This window comes from Lynx canadensis, chromosome B1 (genome assembly GCF_007474595.2).
Source record: "Lynx canadensis isolate LIC74 chromosome B1, mLynCan4.pri.v2, whole genome shotgun sequence".
In the NCBI taxonomy this organism is placed as follows: Eukaryota; Metazoa; Chordata; class Mammalia; order Carnivora; family Felidae; genus Lynx; species Lynx canadensis.
Window position 1 is genome coordinate 59675833 of NC_044306.2, and position 27977 is coordinate 59703809.

Consider the following 27977-nt stretch of genomic DNA (forward strand, 5'->3'; position numbering starts at 1 on the left):
TTCAGTCCTTCTGACCCTTTGTAATCAACTTATTCAACAAAGTGTCTAGCTCATTCTAAGCAAATATCGTTTGTTACCTTCCCTTCTATCCTGATTTGATTAGAGGAGGTCAATGTTATAAAAGGTCTATTTTATACTAACGGGCCCTGAAAGGTCTGCAGGCCCCGCTCTGCAGGGTACTCCCCAAGCCTCCTAAACCCCCTGGAAAGCCTAGGGCTCTCAGGTGACACCTCAGAATGTTTCTTTCCAAGGGCAGCAACAACGTCGGAACATGTGAGCCAGGGGTCGCTGGGGCTGGATGCTTGATGGGTGTGGTATTGCTTTTGTTGGTGCTGTAAGCAATTTGCTTCCCACTTCTCTTCCTTTGCCCTCACAGGGCTGTGAGTAAAGATGCAAGAGAAAGGGAATACTATACAATAGTGAAAACGAAGGACTCATAGCTACCCTATCACCAAAGATGAATCTCAAAAACATAATGCTAAGCTAAAACAAAGCCAAGTTGAAGAATACATAAAATATGCTTCCAATTATAAACAGGCAAAAAGCTAAGCAGTCTTCTGCCAAGGTAGGGGTTCTCAAAGGGTGGTCCCTGGCCAGCAGCTTCCGCATCACCTGAGAAACTGTTAGAAATGCAGATTTTTGGACTCACTCCACACCTACTGAGTCAGAAACCTAGGGGTTAGGGTCCAGCAATCTGTGTCTTAACAAGCCCTCCAGGTGATTCTGATTCATAAAAAAGTTTGAGATATAAACTTAGGGAAACATACATATATAAACTATTAAGAGAAGGATTAACTCTGAAATTCAGGGTAGTGTTATCTTCTAGGGATAGTTGTGGATACGACTGGGGAGGGTCATGTAGGGAACCTTCAAAGATACTAGAAATAGGTATGACTTTTATTGTTATTCTTTTAGACTATATATATACATTGTATATGCTTCCTCATTTAGATTATATGTTTTATGATAAGACATTTCTAAGTTAAAAAAAAGATTTACTGCAAATGAGTCAAGGCATCCTGTGCCTGATACCACCTTACTGATATGGTAGAAAGCACGAGTAAGGCTGAGGATGTCATTTAACACTGAAGTTCACCAAACCCTCTGCTTCTCACCATTTCACCCCAAAATGCTGGGAACAGCCAATCACTAAATATGCAAGAGAAAGCATAAGCATCCTGTAACAGCTGTGTACTCGGCCCTCATCAGTAATACTCTGAGCCCTGAGGCCTGGGCTCCTCCGGTCTATTCCCCTTTGTTTCCTTGCAGAGCTTCCCCTGATTTTGCTGGGTGTTCACCCCTCAGTGTAACCACCTCCCCAAGGTGACCACCTCCCCAAACTCAGGGGTGAGTGATCTAAGTTAATTTGAGTGGTCCCAATCTCCTGGATGGTGATTAGTGTAGCCAGAGACCTGTGATGGAGCCCTGGCCAGTGAGATTGGAGAAATGAGGGTGGGAGAGGGGGGAGGTGCTCTAGCTAAAAATTTCTCATCTCTAAAAAGAAGCACACAGGAAGAAATACGCCTCTTCTTTCAACGGCTGCCATTATGTCAAAAGGAAATGCGCAAAACTGCTGCAGCCATGCTGACAACAAGGGGCTAATGATGACCGTCTGGAAGGACAGAGACCCTGGAGCCCTTAACCCACCGTGGAACTGCCTGACCCCATACTAGTTATGTAAATCAATAAACCATGTGCATTTAATCTTCTGATACCTATAACAGAAACTACCCTGACAGCTTTTCCAGGTCCTTTCTTTCTAGTCACTTGCCCCAAAGTTCAAGTGGGAGGGTGTTAAACATTGGTATTAAAGAAAATACTGTGATATCCTGTGTCTGAATATCAAGAATGAGGTCAAACTTCGTTGTATCTTACTCACTGGGAGTTGATCTTGAATTTTAAGGAGCTGGGCAGTGAAGCTGTGACATATTAACAACAAGAGCCAAAGAAATAGTGATTTTTAACCTCAATTTTTAGGACCATATAATCGGTTAACAAAAATGTGCACACATTGCCAGCTTCCCTGAGCTGGAGCCTTTCTCCCTTTTTTTCTCAAGACAGTGTCATCAGCCTTCAGGCTTCAGTTTTTTGTCTCCTTGGAAAGGAGGACCCTGACCCAGTCTACCCATGTTGTATTGTAACATGTTTGTTTTCTTCATAGCACCTATCAAAGTTTATTAATGTACGTTCTTTTTAAATTGTCCCTCTCTCACCATGCCTCTTTTGTCCATGACAATGCCTGCCAAACAGCAGATCCTCAAATAACATTCATGGAATTAGTGAATGGACACACTATCTTCACTTCTGACCTCTCTCTTCCCTCCTCAGGCAAGAAAAATTATGCCAAAGCCATCCATATAATCAAACCACATGTAAATAAGTTAGGCTCAGAACAAATACAAATTACACAGTTTTGGGGAAAAAAAAGTTCTACACTGCTTTTGACTAAAGCCTTGCATTTGAGAACTGGAAGAGGTAGGTTTTGAAGTCACCTGAAAGGCAACATTAAAGCTAGCTCTGTGTTACATCACTTATTATTGGGAACACACAGGTTCCCATTATTTTACACTTGACAACATAAATGAGTTGCACAACTCCGTGATGATGAGCAGCCTCTGATGACAGAAGCTTCACTGTGTTTCTGCAGGCAGAATACACTGAGAGCCATGTTCCTTGCACCAATAAGAAAGAAAGGGGCAAAGGGCGGCTATCAAGGGCAGAACAGATCATCTAAACAATATAAACAGGGAACTGCTTTTGTAAAAGACAGCCCCAAGTCCCCTTGAACAAGTAAACACCTGTCTATTCACAACAGAATAAGTCCTGTTGCTTAAAAAGCAGTTCTCAGTATCTTTGACTCTTTAAGGGACCTGAGAACACCTGCCCTAGGACATTTCATAGAGAAGCCATTCACCTTGGTTTGGATCCCTGCCACCCAGGTATTTTACTGTTTCAAAGAGTACAACTAAAATTACTCTTTGACCCAAATACAAACCCTGGCCATTCTATATTTCTCTTAACAAGGTGATTCCCTAAATGTATCAAGATCACAAGCATTAGAAGAGCATTTGCTTCATCTCTATTCCCCGCCATTTTAAAGACATTTTCTTTGACTCACAGAATTTAAGGTACACGTAATTTCTTGGTTCTGAACAATTAACACTGAAATCAAATCAATCAACTAAAAGATTTTTAAATGTCTAACAGTCACTGACAAATATTACTGAGTATACAGCAAGGCACAATGCTAGGCAATCATCAATATGAGTTCTGTTAAGCCTGAAATTCAACAGTTGGTTTGTAAGACAAGCGATTGTGTCACCTGATGACATCTTGGAATTCTAGGCAGAAGTTCTATACATAAAAACGAAAAATAATAAAACAAAAGCTACATCACTGTAGTCCCAACACTATGTGACAAGAAGATAGCCAAATCCTAATGGGTGGCCTTTGATCTCAAGGGGCTGATAAGTTGGAGAATAAATTAAGGAACAAACTATGTCATGGTGATTCTAGGAGCAATAGGAGTAAAAAAAAAGTAGGAAAGAACGCTGGCTAGACTGACTGCAGAGGCTCTGTGAAAGAGGCAGTATCCAGGATCTTGAACCATCATAAGGATGTAGACAGGTGGGGAGGGGGGGAGAGGAAGGAATTCTGAATCAGCATGACTAAAGGTGTAGAAGGGACAATCTCTTATTTTTTACTCCCTAAAACACTGGGGGTTGGGCTAGTTACTTATGTCTGTGTGCCTCAGTTTCATCCTCTGTAAAGTGTAAAATGTGGGTATTAATAGCATGTACCTATAGGGTTATTAGGAAAATGACATGAACTAATACATATTGAGTATTTAGATTGTGCCTGGCATACTAAGAGGGGCTCTGGAGAGGCCAACAGAAACTACCCAGTATGGAACTGAATCACAGAGATGAAACTGGCCAAGGAGAACGGAATGAAAGACATAAAGGAGTTTAAAAAGATGCCAAGAACTCTTGAACAATTTCCAAAAAGGTGCAAATAACCTTTATTGATTGGCTTTTCAGTGTTCAGCTGTGTTCTGAGTGCTAGCAATACCATGTTTATTTTCCTGTAAAACTAAGGGACTGAACTCAGAAAAATTATATTCTATGGTGGGGATGGCAGAGAGAGAAAGGAAACAGAAGAGTGAAAGGAAGGGCATAGCAGGAGGTGGTAAGTGCCATGAAAGGACGGGAGTGTGAGTGGATGACTGTATTACACAGTGCAGTCAATCACAGGTCAGAGGAGATGACAGAACCATTGAGGCCCAAGTGACAGAGTGAAGACTAGAGGGAGAGCGAGGCAGTGCAAAGGTCTCAGGGCCCGAATGAGCGTGGCAAGGTCAACAGGGCATTGTGAACCCTGAGGAAAGAGGGGTAGGACACAATATTTCTCACCCTTGTTTTAATATGGAACCTTTTTTTTCAGAGAGTATCTCTTTTGGACTGACATAATTCAGAAAACACTTCAAGCAACTGTGTTAAAAACTGAGCACAGAGTTAAGGGTTCCTATATAATGTTACAGTAGAAAAGAAAAATAGTTGTAAGTTTTTGAGGCAGAGCTTCGGCAACTGAGTTTGTTTTCCTGTAAGACGAATTCTTTGTTGGAGCCTAATGTAAGATGGCTGTGGCTGGTTCTCCCCAGTGGCACCACTTTTGATAAATGAAGAGCAACAACTCATTAGGAAATTTTAACAAGAGAATTTGATGACAAAGAGGTGATCTCCTTTCATGATGGTTTGTACAATTAAAAATGAAATTGCTTAAATGCTTATTCAAAGTAAACTGTTACTAAAACCACAACTCTTCACAAAAACTCATCCTCAGAAGCAAATCTTAACCAGTAAACAATTCATGCAAGCCTCCCACACGAAATATAAATACTTCAGTGTATACACAATTCAGCCCAACTGTGCAAAAAATATTACTGATCTGTTTACTCTAGCTTAAACAGTAAGTCACTTAACATTTTAAAATAATATTCATGTGGCTGGGGGTAAGAACTTCTCAAGCACACACACATGCATCTGGAAGGTAAAATCTTCCAGATTCAAACACCACCAAATCCTGGGAGGTTTTCTTTCTTTTTCTTTTCTTCTTGGCTACTGAATAATCTTGAAAGCATCCTGCCCTTGATACAACTTCTGAAAGTCCTCTTATTCTCCTCTTCTCATATTCAGTGATATCTAATAATAACTAAACTCCACAACATTTCAGAGGAAGCAAAATCATTAACATGTTGGCATTTAGGTATCCCTCATATCCACGAATACAATATGTGAATTAATATATGAAAGAGCCCAAGATACCCAAACTGCATTTTTGTATATCAATTCTATTTTCTTACTAAATTCTATGACAAAGCCCAAGCTGTTAGAGTACAAATGGATAAATTGAGCTCTTAAAGGAAAATTAGGTGACTTTATAAAAATATTAAGTTCTCTTCACGTTACCTTTTGGGTTCTTTAAAGGATATACTCACACATGTGTGTTCACTATACCTACTTGGTACAGAGCCATCTGAGATGAGCAGGTCTGATTCTGACCTGTTCCTGGGGCAGACATTTCAGCAGATCATCATCAGTCACAGCAGACCCCGAAAACTTGCCTACTCATTTGCTAGCAAATACTTGCTCAGAATTGGATGCAACTTTCTGTGCAATCCTCTAGGATACTAGACATTAATGAACCCAATAATGAGACCCTGGGAAGGTCCTCAACCCCTTTGGGCCTCTGCCTCTGATGGGGAGTGACAAGGCCCCCACCTACCTGTTTCCTGCAAGGGGGGAGAAAGACAAGAATGAGATAATGTCTGCAGAGTCCAATGCAGCTTTTGTCTTTTCTGTTAGTTACTATCTAACCACTATCTTGACTTCAAAACTGCCTAAAACACAAATAAATCTTTACAAACTGTTTCTTAAGACTTAGGGGATTTTGTTTTGTTGGTCTGCAGCCGTTTTCTTTAATCAAGAAATAGCAGACATCAGACTTAACTGAGATCAACCTGGGCAATACAGCCAAGGTTAAGTCACTCCCTCTTTGCTTAGGCTTATTCCAGAACCCTGGGGAATCGCTTCACCTCTTGGTGCCCTCACCTTGCATGTAGAGTGATGATAGTGTCCCCACCTACCTGTTTCTTATAAATCAGGGTGAAAGAGAAGGACAATGAGATAATGTCTGTAAAGAGCTGGGCGCCTACAGAATAAAAGCTCTCATTAATACACGTATATAAAAGCTCTTACTGACACACGATTTAACTCTGGACAAACATGGGGTATCACTTCAAACCAAAGGCCTCCTTATACAAAGGAAGAAATTAAGAGTAGGAAACATTGTAGCGCTGTGGCTATATGGCACTCCCTTATGAGAACACATTGTAGGAATGTGAAGATGGGCAAAAAATGCAGTGCCAACAAGCGCCAGTCTCGTTCTCGGGGACAGTTCTGACCTGCTTCACCACGAGACTTGGTACAGCCACTCAGAGACCAGCAGAGACAGACCTGCTGCACTATTCCTAGGCGGGGTTCCTGAATCCTCTGGATTGCCACCATTTTGCAGGGCTGATTTACTGTGTCAAGGAACAGGCTTACAGCAGTGGAAGCTGTAAAACGAACTATCAGCGACTGAGAGGGGAATAGAATACGCTAATTTTTATCAAAGTGCAAACAGGCTTCTTTCTAAGGCATCTTTTCTCCTCATTGCCTCCATCTGAAAGATTTAGTCAACTTAACATTTGTGTCTGTCAACAGCTTTGAGAAGCTGCTGGTGACCCCAGTAACCCTCGGGAAGAATGAAGCTGTTTGAAGAAAGGAAGGCACCAGGGGAATTGGATGTGCAGAAGTTCCCAAACCACAATCAGCCAACAACCAAATACTGTTGTTGCGAGTCTGACCGCAGCCCACTGTCACCGGCCTTCTTGACCTTGTGGTCTATCACTGGCATCCAAGGCCTTTGTTTCCTGACTTGACCTGTGCTACCCAGGCATGTGAGAAACAGAGCCTTATCTCCACAGACTATTTAAAACCTTAGTGCGTGACCTTTCGCGAATTAAAACAAAGACACTGCTAAACAAACAGAATAAAACAACTAGTATGCAACTGATGATTAAGAAAACTAAGATAAGTGATATTTATATGTAAGATTTTGGTAAAACAAGGAGGGCAAAGAAAAAATACAGTATTTCTGCTTACTGAATCATGTATAATCAACCTACTTACCGGCGCTTGATAAATATGGCAAAACCATTCAACTTGAGAAACCATACATATAAGCAAAACTGAATTTGCTATCATAATCACAAATTCCCAGTGAAGTGTAAGTGAAAGTCATTTAAAAGATTCATTTGACAACAGTTGGCCAGTTCTTACAAGTTCAAAGAGGTCAGAAATTCGGTCTTGGGCAAATCATTTGGATTATTGTGAAGGATAAAAGCTAACTTTTCATTTTAAAAACAAAATTTTTTAATTTTTATTTATTTTTGAGAGAGAGGGAGAGAGAGAGACAGAGCGTGAGCAGGGGAGAGGCAGAGAGAGAGAGGGAGACACAGAATCCAAAGCAGGCTCCAGGCTCTGAGCTGTCAGCACAGAGCCCGATGAGGGGCTCGAACTCACGAAGCGTGAGATCATGACCTGAGCTGAAGTTGGACGCTTAACCGATCGGGCCACCCAGACGCCCCAACTACCTTTTCATTTTTAATTCAGAATACAAATGAGGGATCCCACAAAATACTAGAGGAAAAAATATGTTCCAAAAGTCACATATATCGAATCAGAAGAGTGAATTCTTCAGATATGTATGATTTATTAGCAAAAGGAAAAATTCCTTGAAGACGAAAGGGTAACCGTATAATAAGGGCTTACTGGACCAGCACAGAGCTAAAAATCTGTAGCCTGCTATTGCCACTTATCTTTGGTGTCACAGTGTCTATCTTTGGGTACAGTTTTCCATAGGATCCACAAAATTAGCATGGCTTCTCCATTAATTTTTAAGGAATGGCAGGAGCTGCTAGAATTTTTAGTGATAACAATTACACAGTATTTTACTCCATAAAATTAATAACTGTGATACATGTTGATAAACAAATGCTTCTATTACTTGAGGTACGCTCTTGAAGTTGCATACCTTCTTAAGAGAATTTCAAAGATCAGAATAATCTATTATTTCTACTTAAGAGGATAAAAGACTATTTACGATGATAAAAGGCATGACCACCCAACACCATTGAGGAGAAATATTACACAGATGAGTACTTATCTTCCTGGGAAGCAAGAAATGGTACCATTTCCTAGTAAGAGGGACAAAACAGTGTCCTGCAACAAATTACCACTTTTTGAATCCAACAGTGAGCTTCTTTGTGGCAAGATAATACTTCATTTCCTAGCAGCCAAATAAAAGAAAACAAAAAAGTAGGAGAGAAAAAGCAAGTTTTCTCAGGCAAGTTGACTCATTCAACTTTCAGTAGAAGCCCATTATCACAACGTTACTATACAAACTCTCCTCCTTTATTCTATTTACATATTCATTTGACTGAGGTTTTTCCAATACGGATTTGAGAAGCCAGATTTCAAATATAGAATTCATATAATCGACATTTAGAAAGTGCTTATCAAAACATGATATTGCTACCTGAAGCTCCTTCATACACCTTGTCAAACACAGCAATGCTCATCTCTAAGGTGGTGTCAGTATATCCGAGAATGGAAAACTTTTTCATATCAATGAAAATAACCTGAATTAAGGTCTTCTCATTCTTTTTTTTTTTTTTTTTTTTTTTGAGAGACTGGGTGCAAGCATGAAGGGAGGAAGGGCAGAGTGAGAGGGAGGGAGAGAATCTTAAGCAGGCTCCACACCCAGCGTGGAGCCCAACGCAGGGCTCGATCTCATGGCCGTGAGATTATGACCTGAACAGAAATCAAGAGTCGAACACTTAACCGACTGAGCCACCCAAGGGATGCCCCTCATTTTGCCCTTTAGTAGGGTTTCCTTCTTCTCTCTCTGGACAATATTGGGATTCTGGGAGACTCTGAAGTAGGATCTGAGTTTATTTCAGAGATGTGGGAAACGTCTTGACCTTTGCTGACGTGTACCTGTGTTGAACTCTTCAGTGAAATGAGCATGTGCTAGCTTTTAGTCATCGACAGAATGTGCTAAACACCTACGTTATATATTTCTTTTGAGGGCTTTAATGTACTCTTGTAGATGTTATCTTACTTATCCTCACGGATTTCCTACTTAAAGATTTCAGATGGCTGCCACATCACTGTGACATAAGGGAAGACAGGTATTTAGATAATCTGCAAATAGAAAAACTGAGCTGGAGGTTCCATGTAGTTTACATAGAGATCACTGTCAGGGACAGAACCGGCACGGTCACTTCTTCACTACATCGCAAACGTCCTCACTCACGTGCATCAGTAACACAAAGACACGTACACGTTTTCCTCTCTTCCGCTCAATCACTACGTCTACGTAAAGGCTGGCTTTTTAATTCTGTTAATTTAGATAATTCAAAAACATGAAACGTACGCTTAATAACCCACCCCCTCCAAGGTTATTTTAATACTGATCTCAAATATCTGGGTAGTTTGTTGGTTAGTGCATGGATCTGAGGTCAGACAGACATGAACTCAAATCTCAGTTTGGGGGCTGATGTGCCCCTGGGCAAATTCTTTAATTGCTGGAATCCTCAGCCCTAAGTGGGGCAAGGACACCTCTCAGGAGTGTATCAAATGAGGTAACATACGTGAATTGCTTAGCACGACGTCCTATATAGTAGCCAGCGCCACTACCGTCAAAATCATAGGCGCACCGCATAGACTTCGGGTAGTTTCTGAGCAGAATCTTGTAATGCTTAGTGCAGAGTAGAAAGTACTGACTTGGCAACGGTAAGGGAGCTGAACAAGAAGAGTCTGGTAAAGCTGCTGTGGTAAGAAGCTAAACACGGGCTGGATGGAAATTCGTAAAAAAGGCCCAGGGCTAGCCCTGGATTGCGGATCAGGGGGCACGGCCCCGCGAGCTCAGGGGGCGGGGCAAGCGGGGGCGTGGGGCTGCCACTCACGCGGGGGTGACGCCCTTGGGCAGGCCCAAGGCGTTGACGGCCACCGGGGGAGGCTGCGAGGGCAGCAGGGCGCTGAGGAAGGCCGCGGGCGTCTGGCTGTGGCCGAAGCGGGCTGCGGGCGAGGCGCACATGGACGCCGGGCCCGGGCTGGGAAGCGGCGGCGGAGGCGGCGGCAGCGGGAACACGTCGGGCACCGGGAAGGCCGTCGTCGGGCTGAAGACGGGGGGCGGCGGCGGCGGGGGCGACGGCGAGGACGGGCACCACGGAGCCTCGGCCTCGGCGCCACCGAAGGGCTGTGCGAAGGGCGGCGCGGGCGCGCGGCCGAACTGCTTCAGGGTCGGGGACATGGGCGACGGGAGGCTGGAGGAGCTGGGGCTGGAGGCCGGCGTGCCGTGGCCCGACGCGGGGCCGAGGTTCTGCGCCGCGATGAACTGCTTGGGGCGCGCGTAGTTGAAGGAGCCGGAGGACTGCATGGCGGGCGCGGAGCGGGAGGCGAGCGTGCTCATGGGCTCCGGGGAGGCGGGCGACGCGCAGGCCGCGAGCTCGGGGAAGGCGGGCGGCGGCGGGAAGGGCGGCGAGGGCGGCGCGCTGCGCGGGGCGCCGGCAGGCGGGGGGTGCCGCGCGCTGGCCTCCTGCTCCAGCCGGACCTGGTTCTGCAGTTGCTGGATTTTCAGAGGGTCCCTGAGGGGAGAGAAAAGCGACACCTTCAGAGAGGGAACTAGGGGAACGTTCGTGCGAGGCAGTGAGGATCACGTGTGGACGGAACTCCCCGCAACTGGCAGCTCCAGGCCGCACCCGGTCGGAGTTAGGCACTGGTTAGTAGCCTCAAGTGTGTTGCCCGTTATGGATTGTGGACAAAGCGCTAGGTTAACTAAGCGTAACCGGTTATCTCAATGTCTAATTGAAGTTTTACCCAAGATGATCCAAATCAGTTTACAAATAAATCTCAGTGATGGAAATTTTACGTCTGACTCCCAGGGGCCGTATTTCATTTGAATAGAACCAGAAATATGAAGAGAAAAATTTCTGACATGAGTTCTCGGTCCTCTCATTTGCCAATTTTTTGGGAGAAAATCCTGTCATAATGAGAAAGTTAAAAGAAACATTTAAGTTGTTTTTGGAAGACCTAGCTTCATCCAATTTGCCTATTTTAGTGCTATCAACTCTGCATTTAATAAATACCACATGGTGATTTCCACTTTAATTTCTGCATTTGTTACCTACAAAGACACATGCAAAATTTACTACCACCAAAATTTTAGACTCTGAACTGCCAATTATTTATACAAACCTTAATACACACCGATATTTTGTGCCATGTCTAAAATACACAAATGACACCTATCTTTAATATGCAAGTGTTCAATAAGGAGTAAATTACAATAATTATTAATAATAATAAATAATGCAGTTTTAATTCCCCAAGTACTTTCCATCGAGAAGAGATAGTCTGAATTTTAGATTTTACAAAAGAAGTTAGTAAGCAGCTAACAATTAGCTAAAATCTAACTCTCTTTTACTCAAGCTTCCCTAGTTAGCGGAATTTTACATCCAAGACATTTTTAATTCAGTGCACCAATGGCTGTCAAAAGAAACTTCAACAGAAGGTGGCACTGTAACAACCAGATAAAACAATCATGAATACGTAAAGCTAACTTTGCTCTTAACTTTAAACCTTTTGAAACTAAAACACAAAACCCTCAATTTAATTGTTTAATTAATTTAATAAAATTTAATGTTATTAAATAATGAAATTATTGAGTTAATTTAATTATTTAATTTTCAAAATCAAGCTTTTAGAGATGCAGAGCAATAAAAGGAATTGAAGTTGCTGACAGTAAAAAAAAACCAAAAGGATTTTGGCTCTGTTAACAAGTATCATTAGATGTAGGAACCTCCTTCCCTTGTTTTCCATTCCCTTCTATAATTATCCAGTAAACTGGTTACATTTAAATCCACAAAGAGAGCAAGAAATACTTTCCTGGGAACTGAAAAGTATATATTAGGTGGGTCTAGTATGTGTATGAAGTATAAGGATGATCCTATATGTTTAATCTGTGCAGAGTATCAAAGATTTCAACACCAAAGAACTTTGTGGGGTCAGTCCTGTGGAACTTAACTGGAGCGTTTTAAAAGCATTTTTAACTGGAGCGTTTTTAAAGCCATGACACTGCTAGGATTCACCAGATGCTGAGTTCCAGATGTCGGTGTGGTTTGGGTCCACTGTCCAGCACATGTGTTCCTGCATTCACGTATTTAGAACTGGCCCAGGAATAGAATGCATAAAAAACCACCCAACAGCTCTAAACCCCATCATCTAGTGCTCATCTTGAATCCCCAAATCTCCTTTCTGATCTCCCTGCCTGTTCTATCACCTTCTTATTTCCTACTTATGCATCCTAGTCCTCGAATGTTCATCTTCAACGTTTGGCTGACTGCACCTGAACTGGGAGTCATCCGCATGGCCCTCCTCAGAGGCACTGCTCCCCTACTCTGGCCAGCTGGGCTCACCACGGCCAGAGCCTCCGATGTGTTTTAAGGTATTTTAAGCTTGGCCTGGCATCAGCAAATAACTGCGTGTGGTGGCTCCAGCAGGGTTGCTACCGACAACATATCGTTCCTTATATCTAGTGTGAGGACTCCCTGCCCCAAGATTAGGGCGTGGCTCTGAGAAGCCAGTCTTCAAAGAAGCCAGGGCAGGAAAGCCCACACCACCACTGTATTCTAACTCTCCTGGAGTCAAGCCTACTCATTCGGCCATTAAAACAACCACCAAGTTTGTTAACCCATGTGGGCTTAAAGCTGCTGACATGCTTTTAGACAGTTCAGTTCAAGAAAGTATTAATACAGCATTTCACAAGAAATGAACAGGCATTACAGTGATTTGGCTACCGACAGATGCTGCATCAAAGAACTCTGCTAGGGTTTCTACTCCATTTTGCACTGGAAGAAGAATAAAATATGCAGGGAACTGGAGAGGTGGGAAGGGAAGTAAAATAGTTATTCTGAATCAGTAAGTGTCTGACTTGATTTCTGGCAGATCATCGTATTTTAAAGAATACTGGAGTTAAATGGATCTAAAACCTGGACTCTGAGGTGATGAAATGCACACTTCTAAGTCATTTTCTTCATCCTCATTAAGTTACAAAGGGAATGAGAGGTTCCAGAAAAGCCTTTGGAAGTTACTTTAAAAGATATACTACTATAAAAAGTCATCACTTTTCTGGTTTCCCCATTTTTTTTCTGCTTTTTTCTGAAAATGAAACTTAACTTCTTGGAAATACTGGGTAAAGGTTGAACTGTTAGGCTTAAAGAGTTCTGGGAAGCCCTACTCGCAAGGACAGCACTTTGAGCATCATATTAAAGTGTTTGGCTTTGCACAACTACTCCATCAACCAACACCTCCCCCGCCTCCAGCCTTTTTCCCCTTCCTGTACCACAACCCTCATTCAAAAAACCTAAGAAATTCTCTACTCTTACCCCTCTTGCAATTCTAAAGGCGTCAACAGTTGAGGAAATGAGAGGGCTGGGCTTTTTGTCATGCACTTGTCACACTCCATTTACAAATGAGGACACTTCAGGTAACTTGCTCAAGGTCACAGAGCAAGTAACCTGTAGAGCCAGGTTAGATCTGTGTCTGTGTCTGGCTTCTTTAACTGCACCAGGCATGTCAACATGGAAGAACCCCGACTTCCAATGTGATTTAAAAAAAACTAAAACATTCTGTGGTCATCGTTCCCTTCTAAGAACTTTCTCTCCTCATGCTTCTATGTCACCACAGCATGAGGGCCTTAAAGATCTGAATCATCAAAGTTTTAAGTTTTACATATTCAAGAATATATTTAAGAATATTTGACCTCAAACTTGATTCTCTTTAGGGTGAAATGGTGCAAAGATGAGAAGATCTGGGTAGCTCAGAAAGGGAATATGTAAATAGTAACTCAGTGGATTCTCCTCCTGCATTATAGAAAATCAAGAGCCTCCTTCCCCCAATCCTAATGGTTTAGACACAGATTTAAAATTTTTTTATATTTATTTATTTCCGAGAGAGAGAGACAGAGTGCGAGTGGGGCAGGGGCAGAGAGAGAGGGTGACACGGAATCTGAAGCAGTCTCCAGGTTCCGAGCTTGGCCAGCATAGAGCCCGACACGGGGCTCGAACTCAAGAACGGTGAGATCATGACCTGAGCCGGTCAGACGTTCAACCAGCTGAGCCACCCAGGCACCCCTGGACACAGATTTTAACTAGAACAGTTGTACAGACCATTGGATGGGGCCAAGATTTAGATCTGACAGGGATAAAGAGAGAGAAAGATGTGGAACACAGTTTACTTTCCAATTCAGTCATCTGTCTTGCCACCAGACTAAAGCAGCCTTGGAAAACGTAACCAGCCAAGCGGCAGTGTGGTACAGGAGAAAGAAGCTAGACTCGAGCTGGATGGTACTGGCTTGAAAGCCAACTCCACCCGCTACTAACTGCGGGATAATTGCGAGGATAAAATGAGCACAGTGCCTGGTTCACAGTGTGAACTCAAGAAACGTTCCACAACAGGAGAGAACCACCGCATGAATTCTGGTTACTGTACAAAATGGACCTTTAAAAAAATGGAGATAATGTTCTCCTTACTGCAAGGGGATTTTCCTGTTTATCTCTTCCCACTGCAAGTAGTGGCTTTCTTGTACTCAGAAAGCCATAGTAGGGGTGGGAGAGGAGAGACAGCACCAGTCATGTACCTGGCATTTTCATCCCCCTTTCACAAATTCCCCATAGGTCAGCGAGGTCAAATAATTTGTCTAAGGGCAGAACCTGGATGTGAAGGGTCGGTTGGCGCGAAAGCCTCATGCTATATACCATTCTCTCTAAAGTGCTCGATAAACAAACAAACAAACAAAAAAGGTTTATTAAAAATGTTAGTTTATTATTACTACATATCACTTTTTCTCTGGGGAACTGCAGCCCGAGTTCAAAATAAATGATGTGAAAGCAAACTTCTGGAGAACAACTTTTTTTTTTTTTTTTTAATTTTTTTTTTTTTTCAACGTTTATTTATTTTTGGGACAGAGAGAGACAGAGCATGAGCGGGGGAGGGGCAGAGAGAGAGGGAGACACAGAATCGGAAACAGGCTCCAGGCTCTGAGCCATCAGCCCAGAGCCTGACGCGGGGCTCGAACTCACGGACCGTGAGATCGTGACCTGGCTGAAGTCGGACGCTTAACCGACTGCGCCACCCAGGCGCCCCTGGAGAACAACTTTTATGTAAATTGGGAATTCCCAGTATCTCTCTCCGGAGCAATGTCTGGATCGCAAGAAGTAATTTATCCCCTGCTCATGTTAATAAAGATGGAGTATTTATAATTGTCTGGAGGAACTCTTGGGATCGCGAAGCTGGAAAACATTTGTGCTTTCAGAATAAATATGCTGTTGGCTTATGTATTTTCTTTCATTTTTTATTGTGTGATACAGAAGCCATTGTATGACAAAGCGGGGCAGAAGCTGCACCCTCTGAACGGAGAGCTGTGCTGGTCCTGCTATTTACATGCACTTTGACAGCCAGGGCTGTGACTTCCAGCATCCTCCCAACACCCAGCCGAACACCCGCATAGGGCAGACACATCACTGTCAATGACAACAACCGTCGTTAATTTCCGGTTGCAATTTCGATACCATGCTGGGTTTATCAGGTATGTTAGGTATATTCAGGCCTACAACAGGAGGGCCCCATACTGGACTGGGGAATTTTAAGAATTCTCAAAGGAAAGTAGGTAAGTGAATTAGGGAATAAACTGGGTGTTCCCACAACATTCCTCCCCAGCTGGGATTAGCTCAGTATCAGATCTATGAGAGAACTCAATATATTAATTCTGGGAACTTATAAAACGGAATATAAAACTCCTACAAGGGCTTCAGTTCAGAGAGTACTGATTAAGTTCCATCTACTTTATTATATTAGTACTTCAACTGTCTTGCTCTTGTTTCTATTATTCATACTTCATGTCTTCGTATCCTATAAAAAAAGGTCCACTTGGTGAGCGTTAGTATCTAACAACTTGCTTTGGTTAGGACTAATTTATTATTGCCCTTTGGTAAAAGGTCCATAAATCACAGTCTTGAGAACAATCATTTACATAACAAAAACGAGTGAATATAAGCCAAATGAGAATGTACTACATTAGGTTTTGGGGAGGTTGTTAAGTGCAAAAATAACTATGAGTTTAAACACATACCCCCTAAGGTTGGGGGAGAGGGCAGGGATAAAAGATTTGGATTTTCTACAAAGTACCATAAACAAGAGAATGTTAAAATCAAATTAAAACTGACCACTTCTCAGGAATGTGTGTCTAACATTTATTGCAAAATGACATAGGTTTCTTTACAAAAGCCCTGCTCTTTGATCTTTAATTTATTCTGAGCCTTTTGTAAATCATCCTGACTCTCTAGATAGAGCCAGGACTCAGCACAATTAATTACATAGGAGGGTTCAGGGAAGAAGTGACCTGAGTGAAATCAGCACATGACTTCAGTCTCTTTTAGAAAGACTCGTCCTTTCCACTTAGAATAAGAACTGCATTTGGCTCTGCTACAGAAAAACAGTAGCTCTTTATGTCTTCGTATATAAAGCTGATGTCTATTTGAAGTCATTCCATGTACCATGAGAAACAGGGAGCAAGTGCGGACCAATCCATAATCCTCCTGGGAACGTCTCTGGAGTATCAAAGCACGGCCGTGTCCCTCATGTAGCTCAGGGAATAAGGACTAACAGGTAGTGGTGGTGTTCCTAACAAGGGCGGACACTGACCTGAGCTGTTCCTCAGAACGTGAATCCCGCAGCTGGCTTCCCAGATGCACAGGGGTCTCCTTCAGGAGGTCTGTGGAGATGCAACTCTCTATGGGGTGCGTAAGTAGCAGTTTGGCTTTGCGAAGGCTAAGGGATTTAGTCCAAAGCATTTACAGTCTTACCAAAAAAAAAAAAAAAAAACCTGGATTATATCCTGACTAAATTATATACGATAAGGGACAGACTCGGATGGTGTTGGCAAGTCATAATGAATAAGCCTGATGAATCTATGGGGTGGAATGCTGGTGTCTCAGCCTTAGCCTTTTTTTTTTTTTTTACAGGAGGAATGTGAGGTCAGGATCTAAAAAGCATCAATTCCACATCACAGTTAAATGCCTTAAATAATTTTCATTTCTGTTGCTGCATAGGCCAGTGAAAACAGCCGAAAGATAATAGCCGCTGATTCTTATAAAAATTGCTAAAATATAGTGGACATAACAGAAATTAACATGGACTGTTGACAACTGAAAATGTTTGGTATTCTTTTTTTTTTTTTAAGTTTATTTATTTTGAGAGAGAGAGAGAGAGAGAACGCACGTGCGTGCACAAGAGGGAGAGGAACAGAGAGAGAGGGAGAGAGAGAGAATCCTGAGCAGGCTCCACACTGTCCGCACAGAGCCCTGCGTGGGGCTTGAACTCATGAATGGTGAAATCATGACCTGATCTAAAATCAAGAGTCGGATGCTTAACTGACTGAGCCACCCAGGTGCCCCAGTATTAATTCTTAACATAGGCAAAGTGTACTTTTGAAGAGAAATCTGGTTTCCAACCTTTTCTGTCAATACCTGGGGCAGTTAGTGATCTCATTTCTAAAGGAAACACCAAAAAACAAACAAACAAACAAACAAACAATCAAACAAACAAACAAAAAACCCACTCCCTGTGAGGCGGATGTTGAGGAACTATTCAGGTCTTGAGCATTACATTTCTCTGAGATTTTAAATAATTGGGGGGAAGATGATGGACAGATACCTAGCTTTCAGTCTTATAATGAGATGAAGAATTCGTATCATATTTTAAGGTTTCATATGGTGAATATGAATATTTGCTGAAATTTCCATGTTGTCATTGAGAGCCTACTGTGTCATCCATTTTAGGTTATGTTTGCTGAATTGAATATATCTAAAACAGTGGTGTGCATTCTGTACTGGTAAGACTGCATTATTATTACTAAGGGCAAAGTGTCATATCTCTCAAAAGAAATAACCATTATCTACTCACCAAATGGCTTTAATCCACTCAGAGAACAAAAGAACAATTCTCTCACTTGCCTGCCCCTTCCAAACATTTTATCTTCAATATCTCACTGTGCTCACATGTAAGATCAATAAATATTGGCAGAATTTAACTAGAATCCTCAGATTTTGCTAGCGTACAAGACTAGCTGTTCCATCAGGCTATATGGCACTCAGGACACCCGGATGTGCTGCTCTAAGGGAGTACAGATACCCTGCAGATAAAGTCACTCTCCCGCAGGCTATTTACCGGTAAGAACACAGAGTCAACCCAAGAGAGCAATGTTCAAAGTGGAACTTATAGGGGGCCTGGGTGGCTGAGTTGGTTCAGTGTCTGACTCTTGATTTCAGCTCAGGTCATGCTCTCATGGTTCATGAGATCGAGCCCCACATCGGCCTCCATGCTAATGGCAGGGAGCCTGCTTGGGATTCTCTCTCCCTGGCTCTCTGCCCTTCTCCCACTCTCTCTCACTCTCTCAAAATAAGTAAATAAACTTAAAAAAATAAAATGGGAACTTACAACATAGTATTTGTAAGGTCCTAATAAACTTTCGGATTTTATGATCCTTACTCTTCAGTCCAGTAACATTTAAACATTATAAAGAAACTGATTTAAAGGACTCATAAACAGCTACCCAAGACCAAGTGTGGTGTTTATTCGTATATATACATTCATCCTATGCATATGCTGTTTTCATGTCCAATGAAACAGTTTTTGAAAAATGAATATGTTATTTCCTGGTAAGCAGAAATAGATTTGAAGGCATTGGAGAGGCAAACTAAAATCCTTCCACAAATGACTCTTATAAAAGGAAGGATACTTTTTAATTTTTTTTTTAACGTTTATTTATTATTGAGAGACAGAGAGACACAGAGGGTGAGCAGGGGAGGGGGAGACACAGAATCTGAAGTAGGCTCCAGGCTCTGAGCTGTCAGCACAGAGCCCGACGCGGGGCTCGAACTTACAAACTGCGAGATCATGACCTGAGCCGAAGTTGGTCGCTTAACCAACTGAGCCACCCAGGTGCCCCCAGAAGGATACTTTTATGCAGTAAACAATCATCACCTCATTAGTGAACATTAACTGCATTTGTTTCTTAATACAGATAAGTTCTGTCCATAAGTTAAGAAAAATAGCTTTAGGGTTTCGTGTGTCTCACAACAGCTCCCGTGGGAATTGGGTTGGCTATGGTTCTGCTAGAACGTTCTCCCTTAAAGAAATGTGAACTATTTCAGTGGCTCAGGAACCACTCACCGTTCCATTAATAAACCCTTCTCTTTCCACTGCAAAACTTATCCCTTTGGCTTGATTTTGTAAACCTCCTGAAAATCAAGGTATTTCGTTCACCATAAAGATACAGTTACGCTGTGCTCTGGACCTATAATCTGTCAGTGCTGGTGCTTCCTCCGCCCTCCCTCTGCAGCACCTGACAATGCATAGCGATCACCCCCTCCTTCTCGAAGCTTTTCTGCTGCCATCACTACCACCAGCATCCTTGTCCTCTTGCCTTTGATACTGTGCCTTTTCCTCCCGGGTTCTTCCCTGGCTCTCTAACTATGGGTGCTCCCCCAACATCAGAACTTTCCGATCACTCCCTAATCTATCTCTGACCCAGACCCTCGTCCTGAATTCCACTTCTGTTGCCCAGTTCATGTGACAGAAACTTAGCATGCCTAAGACAGAGTGCCCCCCCCTTCTCTAATTTCTCCCCCTAAATAACATGATAATTCGAAGATTCCCACAATTTGGCTCCAAACAGCCCTAACTTCTTATCCCTAACTCCTGTTCTATCTCCACATTTTCATTCTTCCAAATTAGTCTCATTGTCCCCCAAACTCCCCCAAGGAAAACCTTGGGTTTTCCTTCTTGGTCTTTTCTCTTTTGGAAGGCTCACACCCCACCAATTTCTCTCCATCCACTGAGGCTGTCTTCATCCTTTCGTGCCCATTTCAACATCTATCTTTCCTTGAAGTCCTCCCCGATAATATCTAGCAACTCTTTCTCCCTCCTCCAAGCTGTGCCTACCCTCAAGGCCGGTAGGGCACTGTCGAGGTTCGGCAGTGACGCTCTCACACACCCACGGGCCAGATCTTCTAGAGCCAGGTTTGTGTGTTCTGTGCTTTCGTTTGCTCGTCAATGTCCCTACCTGTGAGATCAGCAGGTGTCCTTTTATGTGGCATATGGGAAAGGTGAAATAATCAGAGCTCTCATAGTAAGACAGTACTTATACTCTGGTTTTCCAGTATCCAAAATATGAAACTCCCATCCCCCAAAGGGGAGTGTTTGTGAAGCTGGCAGCGTAGTTCCCAATCTGGCATCTGTGAGGCACTCCATCATGTTCCAGGCAGCGGAAGCCTGTACCAGTGCCCATTTTCCATTTTATTTGGTTTTCAGTCAGAAACGCCTCAAGTTTATGTTTACCTTGAGGAAAAGAGTCTCAGGGATATTTTCAGGACTCGGTGAGAACTTTAGTCATCTCTAGGCATTTCTTTTCTTTAGAAGGGTGCATTCTGCCCATTGCTGCAATGTTCTTTTTCAAAGCATGGATTGTATCCTGTGATAACAAAGTTGGCCCCCGTACCGAAAGAGGAAATGGTTCCCTGCGTGTCCGTCGTGAGGCAGGTCATAAAGCCCTAATCCAGTGCTACAAACAAAGCTGCGAGGGATGACTGTGCTGGGTCTGGAATCAGAAGCACTGATTCTGCCCACAACTTGATGTTGATATCTGGACCCGTTTTTCAAGTATTGTGGAAGCACCGCCGGGAGTTCCTAACAGCTGATACTAAGTTAAAGAATGTGGAGGTGGAGGTCATGCTTTATTTCTGGAAGGAGAATGAGGCCAGTGGTTGCCGACATGGCAGTAAGCATTCATAAAAGCAAGTAATGACTCACTAGTTGGTGAACTGGATGAGTTCCCTCTTCAAATGGGTTTCCTGAAACTCCAAGAAGAGTGGACATCTGTTGTCCTTATCTGCCATTCTTCCTTTCATCTGGTAAAAGTAGTTCATCCCTTCCTTTACAGATCTGCTTCTACTCTATTCCTCGTGGGTCTGCCTGTCATAATCCCCCAAGCCTTGGTCACAGGGCGAGCATATGACCCAGGACTAGCCAATCATTGTTGGCTTCAGCAAATCATTCAAGGATAAATATATGACCCAGGTCAGGCCAGGCCAGTCAGGCCAGGCCACTTTTTCATACTGAAGGTGAAAGGGAAATGTGTCTCTGTCCTTGGACAGCTAACCCAAAGGACAGAATCCCTCAGAGCTGCTGGCCGCCATGGAAGAGCCAATACATAAAAAGAAGCCAAGTGGAGAGAAGACAAGAGAGGTAAAACTGGGATGCTATTTTAGCACCTGGATGTAGATAACTCTCAGAGCAGTTTTATCTCTGAATCCCACGTACACGATAACTGCTCTCTTCCACCTTTTTTTTTTTTTTTTTTTTTGCTTCAGTTAATTCAAATGTTCCCTGACCCTTTGAAGGAAGTAGCCTTGGAGACCAACCAGTCTAATTTCCTTCATTTACCGATATGGAAATGGAAATGGAAATGGAAATGTAGAGATTAACTACACAAAGTTATCAGCTGGTCAGTGCCAAAGGCCTGACAAGAATATCTTGCTGGTAAGAATCATCTTAAACACTACTAGCACTATCTGAAGTTGATGAATCAGTAAACAATGAATGCGTATATTGTTCATAAAATGGCGAAAGAAACCACTGGAAGTTGTAAGAACAAATGGCTAATAGTGTTCTGCTCATCTTTGCATTTGATAGTCTCCTCCATTAGTAGTTTGAGTGTTTTTAGCCTTGTGCATAGAAACGATATAATGTTTACAATATATACAATTCTTAAGACATATAAACATTAACTCTTAAAAACATAAAATTGCAGAAGCTTATATTTTAAAGCAGGTCACATCATAAAAGACGACACAGTGCTACTGGTCTGAATAACTCACACCCTGGAAGCATGAGAACATCCATTCCATGTATCTGAAGTCACCAGGGAAGGCCTCATCCAAATATTTAATCAATCATGATGATGATTACTACTACCACTGATAATAGCTCTTATTGAGCACTTACTACATACCAAACACCGTTTAAGTACTTAATCTATACTAACTATATTTAATCTTTATAAAAACCTAGAGGTAAGGCCTCTTTATTATCTCCATTTTACAGACGAGGAAACAGAGGCACAAAGATATGAGTAGTTGCTCCAAGTTACCCAGCTGGACGGTGGTGCCGACGGGCTTAAACTGAGGAAGCCTGGCTCAGGACTACTACGTGGTGGTATCTCTGCTCAAGGCAGCAGGACTTACCCATAGTTCCATGTGCACTACGATCCCTTCAGCCGCAGGGGACCTTTCTAATGTGGGTTCCACCCAAGACTGGTTCTGTCAGTCTTACCCCTTTGTTTCTTCATTACTGGAATATAAACATTGCAAAGGAGCCCCAAACAGCCACGTATAGAGAGACAACTTGGCTACATCCTGAAGATATTCCATATGGACAGTTTTAGGCACGTAATGCCTTATGTCTCACACACTGTGCTTTACAGACTTTTATTTCTTGCAGACGCTGCCACTGGGCTACTCAGCGCTTTCCCTGGCAGAGGTGATTGTGCCACAAATTATGTGTGTGGCCTTAACGGAGACGGGTCTCAGTTTTTTCTTATCTGTGAAAAAGCAAGTTGGACGACTGTTAAGTAGTCCCTTAACATAGGTTTTAAAGTTCCTCCAAGCTATAAAATCCACAATCTAGTCTTTCAAGATTGGACACGTGAATATTAATTTGTTTTATACTCCATCTTTTGAGAGGCTACGTTACTGAATATGCGGGAATTAAAACAAAATAGTATCTTTCACGTATTGACGAACAACACTAATTTATAAAGAGGACTTTCTAGATTTCTGTGTTGGCCTATCATGGGGTGCATGGGTGGCTCAGTCACCTGAGCGTCTGACTTCAGCTCAGGTCATGATCTCACAGTTCATGAGTTCGAGCCCCACATCTGGCTCACTGCTGTCAGCGCAGAGCCCGCTTCAGGTCCTCTGTCCCACTCTCTCTCTGCCCCTCCCCTGCTTGCCTGCTCTCTCTCAAAAGCAATGAATAGACATTAAAAAATAAATTAAAAAACACATGCCTATCACTGAAGAAGTGAACCACATTTCTGAATAGATCATAAGCTGCCAATAACATTTTGTACATATTTCCGTCTCGCAAAGGTAAATAAATGAGTGGAAGGCACGGTTGGACCTGAGTCCTCAAAGAGTAATTTGTTTTCATTTAAAGGTTGGCCATTGCTAGTTTATTTTTAAAATCTTTTTTTTTTTTTAAACTTTTTTTTTTTTCAACGTTTATTTATTTTTGGGACAGAGAGAGACAGAGCATGAACGGGGGAGGGGCAGAGAGAGAGGGAGACACAGAATCGGAAACAGGCTCCAGGCTCCGAGCTGCCAGCACAGAGCCTGACGCGGGGCTTGAACTTACGGACCGCGAGATCGTGACCTGGCTGAAGTCGGACGCTTAACCGACTGCGCCACACAGGCGCCCCTTTAAAATCTTTTAAAGTTATTTATTTTTTTGAGAGAGGGCAACAGAGCAAGAACGCATAGGAGGGGCAGAGAGAGATCCAAGCAGGCTCTGCACTGTCACAGAGCCCAATGCAGGGCTTGAACTCACAAACCGCGATATCATGACCTGAGCCGAAATCCAGAGTCGGATGCTTAACTGACTGAGCCACCCAGTACTCCTGACCACTGCCACATTAAATGTTAACGGCCAAGTTATATAAGCCAGGGTTCCACAGTGTGACTATAAATCATTGCCTGATCACCAGGCTCCAATTCCAACCTCCTTATCCAAAGAGGAAAAAGGTTCTTGAAAAAAACTCAAAAATGCATTTTGGCAAGCTCAAGAGATGTAGCTTAGCAGCATGCACTAAGAGACTTGTGACCACGGAAAAGAATTGCAATTTTAAATGGCTCTGACCTTTCTTAGCTTATAACCACTGACCTTGACATTCCTTAGAGGCGAAAGGAGGAGACACAGTAATGACAGGGCTGACTGACCTTCCCCCTCAGGAGGCAGATCCAGTCCTTCCAGCAGTAAATGAAGCTTATCAAAATGTGTCTTGGGAAGAACTGTAATAAATGAGGTTCCCTCCCTGAGAAATGACTAAAACCAAGAAAATATTCTTAGATAAACAGCCCAATTACTTAATGTAATTACTCTTAAGAAAAAACGAGACAGATTTACCATAGCTACATGAGGTTTCAGCATGGTTATACACAACTGTGTATAGTCAAGAGGCATTTACCTGGCATTTGATTAAATGGAGTTTTCTACAATAGGATACTTATGACCTCTCAATACATTAAGCCCTGCAACATCTTGCAATGCCTTTTGAAAAGAAGAAAACTTCATAGTATATACAGCTATAGTATTGAGCTTGTCTTATTGTACTTTCTTAATCTTTTCCAAAACATGTAAATAAAGTTTATTGCACACTATACTGGGTTTTATGATTAGATTATAAGATTTTACAAATTAGGTGGCCCTTCATTTAGGGAAGTAGTATAGACACCTGGATGAGACCATTCTTTTTAAAATTTAAAACAAACAATGGAAAAAAAGCTACTGGGGTATAAAAATATCTGTAAGATGAGGGGCACCGGGATTGCTCAGTTGGGTTAAGCATCTGACTTCAGCTCAGGTCGTGAGCTCACCGTTTGGCTCATGAGTTCCAGCCCTACAACAGGCTCTCTCCCATCAGTATAAAGGCCCACTTCGGATCCTCTGTCCCCAGGCTATCTCTGTCCTTCCCTTCTCCGCGTGTCTCTCTCTCAAAAATAAACAAACAATTAAAACATAAATAATAAATAAATATCTGTAAGACGATATGAACAGGAGATTCACAGAATGACAGACGGAAGGAACCCGGATCTTGTACGGCAGAGTAAGAAGTACATCTGTCATATCATGCAGGAGGCCACTGACAGAGCTTCAAGTAGTAACTAGGTTTTTGCTTTCAGCTACTCATGTGAAGACACCAAGGTACAGACTTCTTTCACTAACAGGCTTTCACTAACATTAAACCAGAAAGCCACTTCTAACAAGAAAACAGATAACAGTCCAAAAAACAAAGGAAAGATATGTTATCAATCAGTCAGGCTCCAACAAGGGAACTGTGTTCTTCCCAGAAGAGTAAGGACTGAGCCCTTGCTTAGGAATCACGCACAGCTGTTTGGCTAACAGTGTTATGTCCTAGTAACACAGTCACAACATTCGTGTTTGTGTGTGTGTGTGTGTGTGTGTGCGTGCGCACGTTTATTCCTAACCTGACCTTTCAAATACGATCTTCTATCTTGATCGTGGCCACCAGTAAACAGAAGCATATCTGTAATCTCAGAAGCACAGGAGGAGTTCATACGAGGGAACCAAAATTATTATGAATTTTTGTTGTTAATGCCTTCTAGATCAGACAGGATTAATGTAGTAAGTGTAGAAACATGAGTTATGAATTTGCGAGTGATTTTTTTTCTGGCCGTGGACATATTTCCTGGTCTTTAAAATATATGAGTAAATTAAAGACCCAGAGAATTCATAAAATGTGAAAATAAAGCCAGAGGACACTAGTCATTTATGGTGTATGTTAAACACACACACCCCCCCCTCTCAAGAGCATTATGCTCTTTAAAAAGTATTACTTTGTAGCATCAGTAGGACATTAGGCCATTGAAGGAGTGACACTCCATCCTTCACCCTGTTTCCACTTTGTGGGGCGGGGCGGTGGGGGGGGGGGAGGGTACTTCCATAAGAAGAGAACCCTTTCCAGTGCATGGGAGGTGCATCTGGGCATGCTCAGATCAGCCCTTCCTTCCTCTTCCCCTTTGGACCTGCTGCTTGCAGGGAGAGTGCGTTCTCCTCCCTCTTGGGAAGCGGGGCCTGCCCCAGTGAATGTATAATGCTGCCTGTGAATCTGTGAATGGGCAGCTATGCCTGCTTAACTGCAGGGGGAAGTATTAGCTCACTTGGCCCAGCCACATACCCTCCTTTCTCCTCTAGTTCTCCCCAGTACAAGTCTGAGGCTTGGATCCCTCTCCTTCTGTCTCCTCAGGTTATCCCTCCAATGGTCCCAAACTTGAAAAGGAAAAAGGGATAGCACCCTCTCTACCACCACCGCCTCAAATAGAAATCATTCATGCACTTCAGTGGTCCGAAAGAACCTTCGATATATGGGCTCCCTTGCTACTTAGTGTATTTTCAAACCATTAGTCATTATTTCTCCAGCCCCAGCTCTGCTCAAGGACGGAGAAGGTGTGTGTGGCCTCCGATGGGCTCAGTACAACAAAACAGGAGCATTAATAAATGCATTCCCCCTTGGAAGGCGATTTGATGGCAGGACGCCACTCCTCATCTGAGGGATATGGAAGAGCCCTCTACATCGTGCTTTCCCTGAGGAATTCTGGCAATCGCAAATTTATCCATAACCTTTCGTTTCCAGTGAAGTTTTAGTATCCCCACCTTCTCCTGAAGACAGCAGTTTGTCTTTATAACCCCTTTCCAGTCAGTGGATCTAATTATGTATTGAAATTTACTCTTACAAAGGCCGGTAACATTTTTAGTTTCTTACCCATAATAAAATACTGCCATCAAGTTTTGATTGGGAAACTGGTTGGAAAAACAAGGCATCACATAATCTTTTTGACCAACAGAATTTAACTTGTTTGGCTTAGAGAACTAAAGCACAAGGATAATGATAGTTCCCGAAATCAGCAGGGTAGTCAGAACGAAACTTTTTCTTTTAAAAGTAGCTTTGTAATTATAATGAATAGCTGCAGACATTTCTGTACACTGTTCCTTTTTCTCTCTTTTGGAATTAAATTCTTTATATTAAAGTGCACATGATAAAAATGCAAACATATATCCTGTTTGATTTCCATAGGCAAAAAAAAAAAAAAAAAAATGAACCCTGACCCACACTCACACCTTATATAAAAGTAACCGATACGTAATCTTGTAGCTAAATTATGAACCTAAAGTATAGAATTTCAAGAAGAAAACATAGGAAAATCTTTGTGACCATCAGTAAGGCAAAGATTTCTTAGGTAAGACACCGAATGTGTGATCTACAAAAGAAAACCATCTGCTAAAACTGGACTTCAATTAAAAGTAAAAACTCATGCCCTTCAAATTCAAAAGATACAAACAGGACGCTATGAAAAGGTTCCACCTGTTCCCTCCCCAGCATCACTAAATACTGTTAACCATTTCCTGGTTGTCTTCTAACCAGGTCCTACATAAAAAACACAGATACACACTACATGGTAGTTTCTATTACATCTTTACAACAAGATATTTTTTCAACACAAAAGTTTCATATTCCGTACACTTACTAGATTATTCAGTTAGTCCCATATCGTGACAACATTCGCTGCTCATGCACATAGTTGAGACCAATTCTTTGGAAGTACTTAGTTTTGAAGTTTACTTAAGCAAATGAGGAAAAGGGAACAGATAAAAATTTTTAATTGTTTGCCTCTGTTAAAACAAACATAAAAATCTTTCCTAAATTATCAGTCTCTCTGTGTATTATTTAGGCCATACTTCATATTTTAGCTATGTCAGCTGTTATATCCTGGGGGGAGAGACGTTGTCATCTGGGGCCTGGTCCTAAAACATATTTGAAGTACACAGAAACCAGTTTTTTCAGTGGCTTCCATTTCTTTGGGTACTGGTGTTTTTCAATAATGAAATTCTCTTTAAGGGAAAGGAGAATTCTTGAGTCACTTTGATAATTAGAGGAGTATTTGCCTAAGGCTGAAC

The 27977-nt window shown here is 42.4% G+C and overlaps 1 protein-coding gene across 3 annotated transcripts in view; it reads right to left on the minus strand.

Annotated features, from left to right (window-relative positions):
- The window catches only part of PALLD (palladin, cytoskeletal associated protein), a 408346-nt gene that overhangs the window by 31672 nt on the left and 348697 nt on the right, over window positions 1-27977 (minus strand). For 2 of the 3 annotated variants that reach the window (XM_030312774.1, XM_030312775.2), the window contains exon 11: window positions 10073-10753. In XM_030312774.1, the coding sequence (XP_030168634.1) occupies window positions 10073-10753 (681 nt within the window). Of the gene's footprint in view, window positions 1-10072; window positions 10754-27977 lie in introns of those variants that run through there. The other variant, XM_030312776.1, reaches the window with a different exon arrangement.